Raw genomic sequence first — 15,101 nt, forward strand, 5'->3', positions numbered from 1 at the left:
TTATTTTCTACTAAGCATAACAAACATTAGTGTGGTTTGGTGGGATAACAACGGACAATATTCAAGCTAGAAACACCAGCACCATTGCATCAGCTAGCTATTGATCTAATTCTGTTCTGTATTTTTTTTATAATACATTAAAATATTTATTTTTAATATCAGCACGTCAAACCATATGAAAATATTAACAAAATTTAATTTGAAGAAAAATATAAAAAAATTTCAATTTTTTTCAAAAATATTTTTAAAAATGAATACTAAACAGGTTTGTAGTATCTTTTTCAAAATTTTATTTAAAAATACATCAAAATAATATATATATATATTTCACATCAATCAATACATTAAAATTATAAATAATATATTAATTTAATAAAAACCAACGCTATCTCCAAAACAGGGTAGAAGGAGAAAATAAAATCGAAGTAAAATACCATAGCATCAGGATTTGGGCTTACAAGGTAGAATGGAGCTCCTTTTTAACCCATTAAGTCCCTTTTTGTGGGGCAAGTAGGTAAATCACAATGTGGGTATTAGGGCCCACTATTTGCATGCTAGGTGTCCTAAGTGATTATGGAATGGTATGCGCTACAGGGTGTTCAGAGGTGAATTAATAATTATAATTTAAAATATATTTTATTTAAAAATATATTAAAATAATATGCATATATTTTAAAAAAATTATTTATAATATTAACACATCAAAACAATCTAAAAATATATAAAAAATAATTTTAAATAAAAATCAATTTCAAAATTTGAGAAATGCAGTTTAAACTGTATTTTCAATAAATATTACAAGTGTATTGAATTAGTTTTTTAAAAGATCAACCAAATTTTTTTTTAAGTATTCAACGGGAGAATAATACCTTTTGAACCTAAATTATTAAGCGCTAAATTATCAATGACCAAAGGTTAAGTACACTTGGACATATACTTGAATTAGACGACAAAGGGATCTTACAATTTCAAAATGGGATTATGTTATGCTCCATTCAAATTCTTTGACAGCTCAGTTCTAACAGAAATAAGATCATTTTTTAGAAAAACAAGACAAAATCTACCACTAGGTGGTAGAAGAGATACACAAATATATTCACCATCACTTAGGAAAAAATAATTGTTATGTTGATTCCATTGTATACCGTCTCACCACAAAACTGTGGATCGCTGTTACTTTTTTTTTTTTTTTTTTCCAGGTGTTGCACAGAAATCAGGAGAAGGGAAAGGAAAAATGGCAATCGGAGCCATGTCGTCGACATACCGGCCACCGTCTTGGGAGAGAAAATATCGTGGCAATTCCAACAAAGTGCCAAATACTTGTTTCATTAGAATTTTAAGAGAATGTTTGTGCAAAAAATAGAATTATTGTCAGATTTTTATGTTAATTACTATTTTGACACCCATATCTTTGTAACTTGTTCAGGCATCAACCATGCACCAACTACTGATGTTACTTCATTTATGTTGCTATTTATTTATTCTAATTTGCGTTCATGCACAGAAAGCTAGGCTTGTATTGTGTGTGTATATATATATATATATATATATATATATATATATATAGAGGATGTTTCTTTTCTGTATTTTTGGTCAGTTTAGTGCACAAATTAATAATTTTTTTTTTGTTTGTTTAGCCACCAACCATTGATGTAACTTCACTTTGCTGGTACTTTATTCGGTTCATTTTCTGGCTATTCTATACACTTTTAATTAAATTTGAACGAAAGAGAGAGTACACACGGGAGGCAAATGTCTAATTGACAAGAAAAGAAGAAGAAGAAGAAATAAATATAGGAAAAAAAATCTTAAATTAGAATTCTAAACTTCCAAATTAAACATTAATCCTTAATTTTGACCATTGCAATGTTTAATTCGAATTATTTAAATCCCATCACAAAAAAAAGAAGGCCTACTGGCCTTTTGGCCCAAGTCTCTTCTTTACTTCTTTATCTCATTTATTTACATATTCCCACTCTTTTTAGTTAAATTATATATATATATATATATAAAAGGAATTTTGGGCACGCACGGAAGAAATTGGTGGAGTAAAAACAACATCATCCACGTAAATATCAACCTCTACATGCACAGATTTAATTTGTTGCCGATAGGCACATATGGGCCTTTTTTTAGCAACATATCTCTGTGCCAACAAATCTTGATCACTTCTAATAAAACCATCATTACAAAGCATGAGTATTCTTCCCCCCCTGTGTGATGAACCTTATCCTCCAATAACTCCTTGATGCTATTTGATCAGCTACCTAGTTGCTGATCAATTATCAAGATTTAAAACTACATAATTTAATTTAATTGATCAGATTTTAAATTTAGCTATAAAGATCATCAATTTAAGTTTTACAAATCTTAAGGTCAATAGAGATTTACACGGTTGTTAATTTTAAGATCTATATGATTAGTTAAGATATGCACAAACTAACCTGAATATCCATGTTAATCTAAAAAAATAAATTAAATACGACACTCTATTATCAATTAATTAGTGCATAATTTTACTATGCTAAAGTTACAGTCCAATTGTCAATGAGTGTGCTAGGAGAATTGCAAATTAATGGGGTTAGATGCATGATACCGAACTTATATTAAGTCCTACATGATAGATTAACCTTACCAATATACAAAGACTTGTTTGGTTAACAAATGATATTGTCAATGATCTTAATCAAACCCTCTTCTGATTAATTTTTTTTTTTTTATCTTATTTGTATAAAATTGATGGATCAAAGACTTATTTGCGATCGCTAATGGAAATCAATCGCTAGGTCAATTACCTACACCGAAAAAGTAGTCGTTGGGTCCTTCCATGTTAGCTTGATTAGCTACCAAAAAAAAAATACGTACGAACACAAAGTTGGCCCATACAGAAGAAATTATTGATGAAGCTTAACATCTGTTTCGAATTTAAATAGAATCAATTAATGATTAGTCATCATCGGATGGTAAACAACAAATTAAAGTTCAGTGAACGGAGAATTGTACCTTTGATTTTCCATTTCTCTGTCTAATCTTGTTTAAAGGCTACAAAATATTCTTCAGGAAGCTGCTTCGAAGCAAACGTGTCTTGCCCTAATCAATCGTCATATATGCGTCATGTATATGTGTGTGTGTCTCTCTCTCTCTTCTTTTCATTTATATAATTAATATTTTGATCATAGGCAAACCATTAGCGACCAAAACCTCATTTTCTAGGCCATGAAAATACCTTTATGAAATGGTCTGTATTATCATGAGAAGCCAAAAGGGATTCCAAATTTCCATTAACTTTTTACAAAAAACAATCCACGATTTCCTCATGTAAAGCAAGTTGGAGGACAGGAGAGCAGGCTTTCCTGCCATTCTGTGTATCTGGCATGCAAACTCTCAATATTTAGTGAAACCTGTTCAAGTCTTAGTAATTAATTTTGGTCTTTTTGATTATTATGTGATGCACGAGAGAGGATCACCTAATAAACCCAGAATAAAAAAAAAATAAAAAAAACAAAAAACAGAGTGAAAAAAGCAAGATTATGCCTCTCAATTTCTTGGATTTCATGATCACAAATAAGCCACTGTATATGCTGGTTAATATGGAAATATAGTAGTGTATGACATAACATGTGCCTCCCTATAATTTATTATTCCTTTAGGTATACCTAAATTGGTCAAGCTATCAGTAATCTATACAAAAATGTCTTTTCAAAAGAGGTATCGTCAGAGAATGATGGTCAGTCCCCATATTCATCCAAAGCTGTTAGAGATAAGGGAAATCATTAGGCTTAGCTCATCTTGCCTTGAAATTCAAATATTGAATATTGGAGCGTTACAGCACTTAATAATTTATAGAAATTACACATATAATTGATTGATATTTCTTCAACACCATGGCTATATTAATTATCGAGCTCGTGGAATTCCCAAAAGAACGTACAATCACTTTGATCCTTTCATTTTTTACATGGGTCCCAAGATGGATCATAAATTAAACCTTCTGTTCTTTTCTTGCATCGCTATATATTTCAAAAATCATCATTCGACAATTAATTGGAAAACCTAAAACGAGGCATTAAATAATTTCCAAAAATAAAATAAATCAGGAAAGTAGATATTTACATCTACAAAAAACATCAACTTAGAAGTCTTGTGTCTAGGACAAGACCAAGGCACTACTCTTTGCTCCCTCTTGTTAATGATTTTCGAGTGGTAAGGTAACTCATCTTTCTCTCTTTGTTATCTTACCTCGGCTGTGGCATAAAGATAACTCATCTTTCTCTCTTTTTTATCATCTTTATTGGTACGTAGATTAGGTTTTGAGACCCCATGACCTCACTATTCTTCGACAAAGCAATAACCAATCGATCAATTTTGGATTATTGGCATCTTTACAATATCACCATGCCATGTGGGTAATATCATTTGTGTGAGTATGTGCCGACCCCAATACCACATTAAAGTCAGCTTTGTGCTATAATTGGCTTGTCAAGCTTTTTCAATATGGTTAACGAATTTAGGTAAGACCTCAATCACCTTTGGATATGATTACAAGTAGGAAGAGCAAATCACTCAGAAAGTTAAAAAGAAACTGTAGATGTAATATTCTTAGATAACAATTTTCGAATAAAATGGATGACATATATCGTTGTTTAGGATATTTACAAAATGGTGCGAATTGACTATGCCATCCCATCGCAAATATTTCTAAAAACTATATATCACCCAAATTTAAGCTTATTTATGCAATACATGCATGCACTAGATACATAAAGACTACAATATAACGTATACGTACCTAGACTCTTAGGGTTTCTATATGACTCTATAGGGTATACAATAGTGAGCACTTTTGTTATACCGATAAGTGGCATAATGGGTCCGATGATGATGATGGAGACGAAGATTTAGTGAAGCCCCATAGGTCATTCTCGTTGGTATACACATGAGAAGTATTTGCTTGAATGTTTGATGATGATCTATGAGAATTTTGCAAGTGTGATAATTGCATGTCATCATCAGGAGAAAGACCGAAACTCGCATTTGGGCCGGTAGTAAAGCAAGATAAATGCTTCGATGTCTCTGCTTCATGTCCATTAAGTTGTGATGCCACTAGACGATCAAGAGTTACCCAATCGTTAAGTTGCCCGGATTTGGAGCCATGAATTACGGATGATGAGATCATGTCGAAAGTGCCATTGCCAATTTGGTTTGAAGAGGAAGGTTCATTCTCTGTCAGCATCTCATCGTACGATTGGTGATAACAAGATTTGAAACTTCGATCTTGATCAAAAGATGGACTGCTTATTGGAATAGAAGGGAGTGGTGGGCTGTCTAGCCGAGGAAGGTGCATGAATCTTTCATGGAGCCCATCACTGATGCTATTGTCTGAGAGAAACCTTAAACTACTGTTGTTGTTGGAGATATTCATGTTGCTATATGTTTCATTCTCCATCTTGCAAGTCTTTCCCATATAGAGAAGTATTTGATCAAGAACTCCATCATTTCCTGAACCAAGAATCTGATGCGCCTCCAATGAGCTTGATGAGCTTTTGGGACTCTCAAGGGTTTTTTGATAGTTCTTCTTTCTAAATACCCGGCAAACCACCCACCCTTCTTCAGGGATTGCCTCTCCTATAGGATTTGAGACCTGCAGGATTAAGAGAGTGAACAAATCAATACCATATAAGCTAGAAGCCTAGAACCGAACATAGAAGAAATCTATACCAATAGTTTCCTTCAAGTCAAAATACATGAAATATTGTATGAGATCTCAAATTTGAATCCTGTTTAAAAAACAGTATAATTTTCATCTCTGAAATTAATCAACTTCACTTTTAATTATAAAGAATGGTCCTGGTATTTTTTTTATAGAAAAAACAAAAATAAAAAAACAGAGACAAGACAAGAGAAAAGGTAAGAGTATAGGATATTCAAGCATGTAAAATAAAATTAAATATAGGGAAGATACGGCTTACATTAGTGTCGTTGGTGGTGTCATCAAGCCTATATTCATGCATGATCCAATCGGATTTCTGTCCATGTGGAGCTCTTCCTCTGTAAAACACAAGAGTCTTTCTCAATCCAATTCTTTTAAACCCACTATAGATGATCTTATCACGGCCAGTGGCTTTCCAAAACCCAGCAGCCGTAGCTCGATTTGTTCTCGTCCCTGTGGGATATTTCTTGTCTTTGTGACTAAAGAAATACCAATCATTCTGTGGTGTAGATCCGATTTTGCACTTCTCTACAGTCCCAACAAAGGATAATTTCGTTAGTCAACATGTTTGGAAAATAGGAGATAAGTTATGTAGAGAAAGATATAAATGGAGATCACGCTAGCTTAATTATTACCTTGGATGTCCCATGGCTCAAGCTTATTAAGATCAACCTCGCGAATTACATCAAGGTCTATCTTCTCATTAGCAACTTTCTTCCTGAGGTAGTAGTGAAGAAGCTCTTCTTCTGTTGGGTGAAATCTAAAGCCTGGAGGGACCTGAGACTGACCATTTATTGATAGATTCATCATATCCTCAGGCATTATAGGTAGCGAGGCTTGCAAATATATGATCAATGTAGATGTAAGAGAGAAGGAGAGTAGCTAGAGATCAATATGAAAGAGAAACGGAAATGAGAGAACATTTACAGAGTTTGTTGAGGAGAGAGGGTGCGTAAAGGGTAATGCAGTCATGATAATTTATAATGGTTTGTAGGGCATGTGAGGGAACGGTCCAAAAATGCATGAAAAGTTTTGAAATCAATGCTATTAATGTACTTAGTGTGGGTTCTAAGCCTTGGAGAAGAGCTAACCTAGAAGCTGATACTAAAGAGAGAAAGAGGGTGTGGTTTTATAGGCCCACAATATAGGTACTAACAATTGGGTCCATCGAAGAAAAAAAAAATAAAAAATTCAGACTGCGATAGAGGTAACTATTTGTATTTGTGCGAGCAGGAGGAAAGCCCCATCTCAACTACGACCCATGACCTTAATATCTATTTGAAAGTCACCTCTAAAACCTCCAGTACTGTCCTAAAAAAATCTCTCTTTTTTTCTCGCTCTAAACATCACTCGTTTTACTTGTGCAACCACCTCAACGACAAGAAGGCAAGTGAGAGATGATGGGGTCGGGAGGCACTTAGCTTTCATGCATGGTCCCTGAAGGAAAGAAAGACATGATGTGCTTTGTGGAGACTCAGCAACTTAATTTCCATATTTCTTTCTTCCCTACCTTTCTCTTTTTTATTCACATTTTATCATTGCAGTCACCAACTATGTACATCATGGCAGAAGCACAAGAGTAAGATGAGAGTGATCACTTCTCGGGGGGAGGGGGGAGGCGAGTAAAAAATCAATAGTGTCTTAAAAAACTCATGTAGCTGTGCAAATACTGCTATATATTTCAAGAATTTTGGTATAATTTACAGCCACGTGCCTTGAAAACCTTAAGAACGGCTACTAGAGTCCAAGGGGAGTCCTACATAAAGGTCATGTACCTACGAAATCGTGGGAGAGGACTCTCTCGTAGACGTGCATTTTCCTTTCTTGAACTTATTATATTTCCCTTTCCATGATTTTACATGACAACTGCTGAATCTTTCTTTCAAAAAGGAAAACACTTCCTCTAGAGTCAAAATGGCAACCACTAAGAAATCAGTGGCGAGAAAGGCATCTAATAATGCGTTCCCATTTTGTTTCTTCTCTTTCTTTGTTTTTTATCGAATGGGAGATAGAAATTGTCTATCCGAACCCATGTAGTAGTATTCTTCAAGCACCTTTTTGGCGCAGCGGTAGAATTATTGTTTTGCTATTTTTTAATTTTTTTTAATTTTATATTATTTTTGTGTTTCTGAATATTTTGATTTATTGGAGTTAAAAATAAATTTTAACAAATTATTTTAATATATTTTTAAATAAAAAAATATTTTAAAAAAACAATATCTACTACAATATCAAATTAACAGGCCTTAAAGTATCCTAGCTAGCACAAGTCTAGCACACTCCTTTTACATGATACTTGTGATTTTAGCTTAAACCCAACCAAACCGGAAAAAAATCTACTATAGTAATTCATGCTTATACATTAATTTATTTCTTTCATTAGTGAATTTAGGATTAAAAACATCATGTAGGGAAGAGATATATAACATTGTTTAGTTGGTACACTACTAAAAAATTAGAGGAAAAAAATGATGAAAATATTTTTTTCGTGGTTTAACGATTGAAAATACAATGATAAAATAACCCATAGAAATTCCATTAGTGATTTTAAAATAAAAAAAAAAAGCAACTCTTTTACACATGTGTGGCGTCATAAGGAAAACATCCACCCTAAAAATTGGTATTTTATCTATCTATCTGGCAAGTATGGAGAGACAATGTATTCTTGTCTTTTATTAGTGGAAAAATAGGATGGGAGTCACCACCTAGTATTTTGGTCACTAAGAACCCTAACTGGTCTTAGAGATCGGGTACGAGAATTGGTTGCATAAAGGGAAGGTATTAGAACCCCAAATACACCTTACCTAAGGTAAGCTGCATTGTTTTATTGTCTGATAAAGTATAAGGTCTTGTTGTGTTTTCTAGTTGTTGGTCTGTCTATGGTTTAAAGAAAGTCCTCTTCGGTAAGGAGATATTTATCTTATCAAAAACCTAACCATTCTAATGCCAGAAAAAAAAAATTAATATCCAGAATATGTCTTACGTACAAGGTTATAACCCCAAATACTAAAAGAAAACAAAACAATTTTTTCAGAATTTTTAAAATATTGGCCTAATTCTTGTGGCTTTAATAAACCGGTTATTAAAGCCAAAATGTATGCTAATACATATTTTTAAAATTTTCTTTGTTGTATGAAAATACAATATGATTTTTATTTTTAATTTTTAGAGACTTGGTCGTATGCATAAAAATATATATATTTTTTATTTTTTCAATGTTTTGATGAAAACCGGACATCTTAATATCGGATTTGTATCTTTGCGATATAAAAATACAAACAAATATTAAGAAAAATTCAGTAGATAAATATGTGGAAAATCATAGATTTTCTTTTGAAATAAATTTTGAAGAAAATTTTATTTTTTTATGTATTTTTTTTAGAATGGGTTGGATCCGGCCCAAAAAAGAAACTAGGCCAAGAACAACCCAACAAAATGCAAACTATCTCTTATTGGGTTGGACTCAGCCCAACCCCATTGGGTGGGCTGATAATCTAACCTGGGTTGGTTACTATTCTCGTGCACTATAACTAGTCTAAATACATTTTCATGCATTTATTTAAAATTTGCAAAGGAAACACATTTTCATGAAAACAAACATGATAAGAAACATAAATACATTAAGACGCTAAATCAAGATAGTGATAATAAAGATGAGAGGAACTATATGCTAAGAACACACATGAAGATGAATGAAAATCCAACTTATGAGCATGATATGGATACAAAAAAAAAAAAAAAAAACAAAGACATCCAAAAATACATAGAAAATCATAATCAGGAGTACGATGAAACAAACACTCAAATGGAGATTTATTTTGGAGGACAAGAGTAGGCATGCGATTAATAAGATACACTGATGATTCAAATGTATGGTTCCAAAATCATAACTGTTGCTACCCAATGTTTTACCCATATTTTGATAAATTTTCAGAAAAATCCAAAAATAGAGAAAAAACATCGAAAAACCAAAAAAATACATTTTTTAAAATATATTTGCATCATTTTTAGAATTTTTAGCATCGTCTCAAAAGAATTTAAATTTTCAAAGATTTTTGGAACGCGTTCGACTTTTAACGCATTATATTTTAAAATCATCGATTTTTTTCATTCTAGGTGATGTTGATAAAAAAAATCCAAAAAATAAGAAAAAAAATCAAAATTTACAAAATAAGATGTTGAGAACCAACGCATCGTCAGTGATGGTGGCGCGTGGAGAAGACGTGCTGCCACTGTTTCGACTGTCCTTGAGGCTTCACAGAACCCTTACCTGCAATTCCAGGAGTTTTAAGGGCTGTTTTGTAATTTTTAAAGTGTTTAATGTAATTTTTGCATAGTTTTTTTTTTTTAATTTGTACCATTTGTAGCGTGTAAGAAAAAAAGAAAGAAAGAAAGAAAGAAAATATAGTAAAAGTGTATGTGTGTGTTTGTATTTGTTTTATGGATGTTTTTTCTTTTATTTATGATAAAATTGTAAAGAATAAAGAAGAATTTAATATTTTAATTTGCTCACGCTCTAGAATTATTAACTTATATGTAAGTTGTATTTCTAATATCCGATGAAAAGATAAAATTTTTAAAACTTCTTTAACACGTCAAAGCCATGAAGCAGCTTACCTCAGGTAGAGTGCATTAGGGGTGCTAATACCTTCCCTAACCACAACCAGTCCTTTACCCGTGAATCTCTGACGAGACTAGTACATCCAGGTTTCCTAGTAGCCCTCAATTAAATACTAGATGGCGACTCTCAACGAACCAATCAAGCAAATCAAGCAACGAAATGAAAAATCACCAGCCGAAGTCGCGTGGGTGACGTGCGGCAATAACAGAGCACTACATTATCCTGGGGGGTAAGACTAGTTTCTAAAATATGCCGATGACGACATTCAACGATGCCATTTTGCTTATATGTATGATGATAAATTAACCTATGATGAATACCAATAGTCTAAAAGAACTTGTTTAACTTATGATATTTACCACCCCAATCAGTTTGAACAAATTTAATTTTATTTGAAAATTGACACTCAATAAGTATTTGAAAGCGATGAAATGTAGAAAACACATCAAACTTTGCAACAAGAGGATAATATCATATATGTTTGGTATGCACATCGATGAAGATAACAAAGTAACAAAAATCATAAGAAGAAAACATAAGAGCTGGGCCCCAAACATCACTAAATATTAAATCAAGTTGGGTAGTAGTTTTGTGACCCATAGGTCTCAACAACAAACACAACGACTTGCCTGACAGACAAACTTGACATTGAGCAAAAGAGTGTCTAGAAGTACAAACTATTTTATTTTTAAGAACTAACAAATTTAAAATGTATGAAGTAGAATGACCCAATCAACGATGCCACATATTAGCAGTCGTAGAGACGTAATGCGACCAATAAGTCTAAGTGATGGATATGGCAGAAGACTCGGATAGAACATAGAGACCATCATTACTCTAACTAGAAAGGAGCACTTTCTTGGTGATGAGATCCTTTATGTGGTATGTCTAATATGGTATATGGCCAGGCCTTTACCATCATTAATATTCAACTGATCATTACCAAGATAGGATGCATAATCGGTCAAAGTTGCAAGATCATGTGCAACGTGTTGGTTCACACTAGTGTCTAGGAACCAAGTAAAAGTAGAAACGTTACCAACAGCAAGGTGGGCAATGGCTGCTGGCCATTACCGCAAAACTATGCATATTGAGAAGCTATGTGGCCGAAGGAGAAGCACAATTGACACTTGACTTTCTGCTCAAATGATCGGTGAAAGGACCACGGTCTAGACCTAGAGGAGTGTCTATTCTGCTACTAGTTGCTTGCCTCAAGTCGATAAAGGCAAAGGAATGGAAGCCATAGAAGTCAGACCTATTTTGATAGTTGTGATGGTTGCTATTGGGATGTCAGTTGCCACAAGAACCCCTATTACCACTAAAATTGGGGTTGCGCTGAGATGTGATAAGATGAGCAGAGGGCGTGGGCAGCAGAGGTGGGTTTGTATCCATGGATTGAAAAGGAGGTCTTGTGCAGAAACTTATGGGTAAGGAGATGGTTATGAAGGTCGGTATATGACAGTGGTTCTGCCTTCGTTATGAGGCTGGTTACAACTCATCATGAAAGACACGAAACATATAGAGGTTGAAGTCTTCAAGAGAGATAGCTCAACCAGTAGCAGCCAATTCATCAAAGATCAATTTTATTTGCTACATGTACATAGCAACCGAAGCATCACCTTGTCAATGGTCTTGAAAAGACCCATGGAGTTACATAATGCGAGAATTAGATGGAGAGATGAGAGCTTGCTTAAGGGTACACCAAACACAATCAGAGGTCTGACAATCTATCACAAGATGTAGTACATCCATTGAAAGGGAGGAGAGTAACGCGCTCAAAATAAATTGATCATGTTGCTTCCAACGTAAAAAAGAAGGGTTGATTGTCGAAGAAGAACTAGCAGAACTGTAAAAAAACATGAGAGGGAGGACACAACATTGAGTCATCAAGCACAAATCAAATATCATGATATTTGGTTTAAAACATTGTTTTTTAACTATGTTTACTTATTTATACAATAACAAAAATAGACACTTGAAAAATCAAGCACAAACCAAATATCAGGATATTTGTTTGAAATTATGATAATCTCAAAGAAAATAAATTGAAACAATTTATGAAGACAAATTCAAAATAAAGCAAATATTAAAGGACAAAAAATGAGAAAAAAATGGTGAAAAAAAGAAAAAAAAGGGAATGCAAAAAAAAAAAAAAAAACAATCTCCTTCATTGTTTCCATGAAGGTGAGTGAGTTGAAATCCCAACTCTTTTAGATAATCCTATGATCACATCTATAATTTAAGACTCTTGTGTAATTAGCCCTTACAATCTAAATAGTTGTAAATAATTGGCTAAATCCTTGCCGTAAAAATATGAAAAGCTACCAATGGCCCCATAATAGGGAAAACCCATGCATGGCAAAGATCTTTACGCTATGCTAGGCTTATCCAAAAAAATCATGATAAAGATGGTAATGGTATTATTAACTTGACATTCCTTCTACAAGGACATCAAAGTGCCAGGCAACATCCACAATAAACCCAGAGAGATCTACATCACTCAACAGAAAAGGAGGAAAATTATCAATTAGATGCCTTCCCCACGCAATTTGGGCAGTTGGGTCACTCTTTTTTATGACAGCGGACTGGAATAAAGGTATTTCTCTCGAAGACTATAATGGTGCCGATATAGATGCATCTTGTTGCTTCTATGATTGCATGCCTGGAGACAACTGTTTTGCTTGTGCTTGCTTGCTTGCTTTTTGCCTTCATACAGTACTTGATCAAATGTGCTAGCACAGTTACTTACCACCCAATTTCGTTGCCAGGATTTCAATAGAAATCGACATTCGTCTCGTAAGTTGATTTTTTTACCTTCTATTTCGATTAAATTTTTTAAAAATACAAATTATAAAATTTTCAAGAAAATGTGTGTTTTTTTTTAAAGTAATTGGACTGCTTTTGGGTTTTTTTTTTATGATAATAAAAAAATATATTTAGATAGCCATTTAGAGGATGGTCAAAGGAGAAGAACATGAAGATATTTGTTACAAATCTGGAGATTGCTAAAAACCGAGTAAAAGTAGGGAAAAAACATTAAAAACACCTAAGTATAGCTGTTAAATAGCCTACCACTAAAAATCTACACACTGTCAATTTGTATGACTTTAATTCACCAACTGTCTAGACACAAATTTAACGGTTTTATTGATAAAAATTTATTTTGGTATTTAAAAAAATATTTCTTCTATGATTATTTTATTGATAAAATCACGAACAGAAAATGTCCACTAAAAAAATGGTCGTCAGTAAATTTTAGTTTGTCGGTAATAAATTTAACAATTGCTTTACAAATGGACCATGCACACCAAAAAACAATTACCCGCTTAGTCCATCAGTAATTCCCTCTTTACTATTTAGCATATCGCCGATATGAGAACTGTATTTAATTTTGTTGGTGAGTTGCAGTGATATTTGCAATAATTCTTTTCCAACTCTCTGGAATATACCCACTGACTGATTTCATCGGTGAGTTGTATTGGCATTTGTTGTAATTGTTTTCAAACTCTCTGGAATATACCGATGGAATAAGTCTGTCAATAACCCCATCAGTAATAATTTAAAAATATATTTTAAAAAATATATATTAAACAAAAATTAAAAATTAAATTAATATAAAATTCAAATATTTAAAAATCAATTATCTTGATATAAAAATAAAATATTTTTTTATAACTTTATATGTTCAAATACAATGAAACTAGAATAGAGGCAACGTTGGAGGAGGAGGCTCGTCGTCCCCGAGAACGCGGGGTCAATAAGAGTGTGCACATGTACCACCTATTTGTAATCTCATATCCATTACCATTCGGCAGAATTCTTTATAATTCGTAAAGAGTCGTTCATATTTTTCATTGAGATGAGTTGTACGTTCTTGTACTCTTTGATCTAACAATGCCGTAAAATCCAGAGACTAAGTGCTTAGGACCGTTTGTGAGCCTCCAACAGTTGAAACACTATGGGCTGTTTGCAAGTTCTCGGTCGTAGTTTTAGATAGTTTATACACTGGATTTCTATCGGATCCACTAGACAATCTTGTTTCCAACCACAAATCTGGATAGATATCCGGGTAGATCGAAGGATGGTTCTCATACCTCTCCTTCAATCAGCTGTTATATGTCTCATGGAAATAAAAAATAAATTCATCAAATTCAAGTAAATAATAACTTAAGAAAAATATGGTTGAAAACCAACATAGCACAAAGTGTTGAGCTCGGCTTTCCACGAACTGATGCACCACTTTTTGGTGGTCATCAATAACCCATAAATACTTGTTGCTTGTGTTGAGAGAAAGAAAGCTTGATTTCTAGCCTTGATATTTGATAGACAAAAGAGAAGAGAAGAGAAGACCAAATAGAATAAGAGAGAAGAACTAAGTTCTTAAGCCAAGAGAAGAAAATGAGAGTCTGCTACTCCCGTGGAGCTTTTATATTAGGTTTTATGGATGGAATTCTCGATGGACAATTAAATATTACTATTTTTAGATATCTTGTCGGTGATTTCATCTATCAAGTCAAATTGAAATTTTCAATTCGCACTTAAAATTTCAAAAACCCCTCTAGATTTTTTAATTATGTTTGTTATTTCGTCAGTCAAATACTAAATAATTAACAGTAAGAAATGTGTACCTCGATCAAAAAAGCATTAATTACCAGCGTGTTGGAATTCTCATTCCGTCGGTGATTTCATTGGGAAACCTGTAAAAACATGTACTTCAATCAGTAAGAGCATTAATTCTCAATATGTTGGAAATCCCATTCCATCGGTGAT

The 15,101-nt window shown here is 33.2% G+C and overlaps 1 protein-coding gene across 1 annotated transcript; it reads right to left on the reverse strand.

Annotated features, from left to right (window-relative positions):
• Window positions 1–4,571: 4,571 nt before the first annotated feature.
• LOC118042470 (NAC domain-containing protein 43) lies at window positions 4,572–6,807 on the reverse strand. Its single transcript, XM_035050156.2, has 3 exons — window positions 6,346–6,807; window positions 5,970–6,238; window positions 4,572–5,641 (listed from the first exon to the last, which is right to left on the reverse strand). Exons 1-3 carry the CDS (start codon window positions 6,530–6,532, stop codon window positions 4,847–4,849), a joined length of 1,251 nt encoding a protein of 416 aa, XP_034906047.1. The 5' UTR covers window positions 6,533–6,807; the 3' UTR covers window positions 4,572–4,846.
• Between the last annotated feature and the right edge of the window lie 8,294 nt (window positions 6,808–15,101).

The sequence above is a fragment of the Populus alba genome, chromosome 1 (genome assembly GCF_005239225.2).
Source record: "Populus alba chromosome 1, ASM523922v2, whole genome shotgun sequence".
Classification (NCBI taxonomy): Eukaryota; Viridiplantae; Streptophyta; class Magnoliopsida; order Malpighiales; family Salicaceae; genus Populus; species Populus alba.

What these genes read in the sequence shown, in the direction of transcription:
- LOC118042470 (XM_035050156.2), bottom strand. Translation starts at nt 6,532, where the DNA reads ATGCCTGAGGATATGATGAATCTATCAATAAATGGTCAGTCTCAGGTC. An exon ending in TGAGCCATGGGACATCCAAG is followed by an intron (nt 6,239 to 6,345) that starts GTAATAATTAAG and finishes TTGGGACTGTAG; the next exon opens with AGAAGTGCAAAATCGGATCT. An exon ending in ACACCACCAACGACACTAAT is followed by an intron (nt 5,642 to 5,969) that starts GTAAGCCGTATC and finishes TTAATCCTGCAG; the next exon opens with GTCTCAAATCCTATAGGAGA.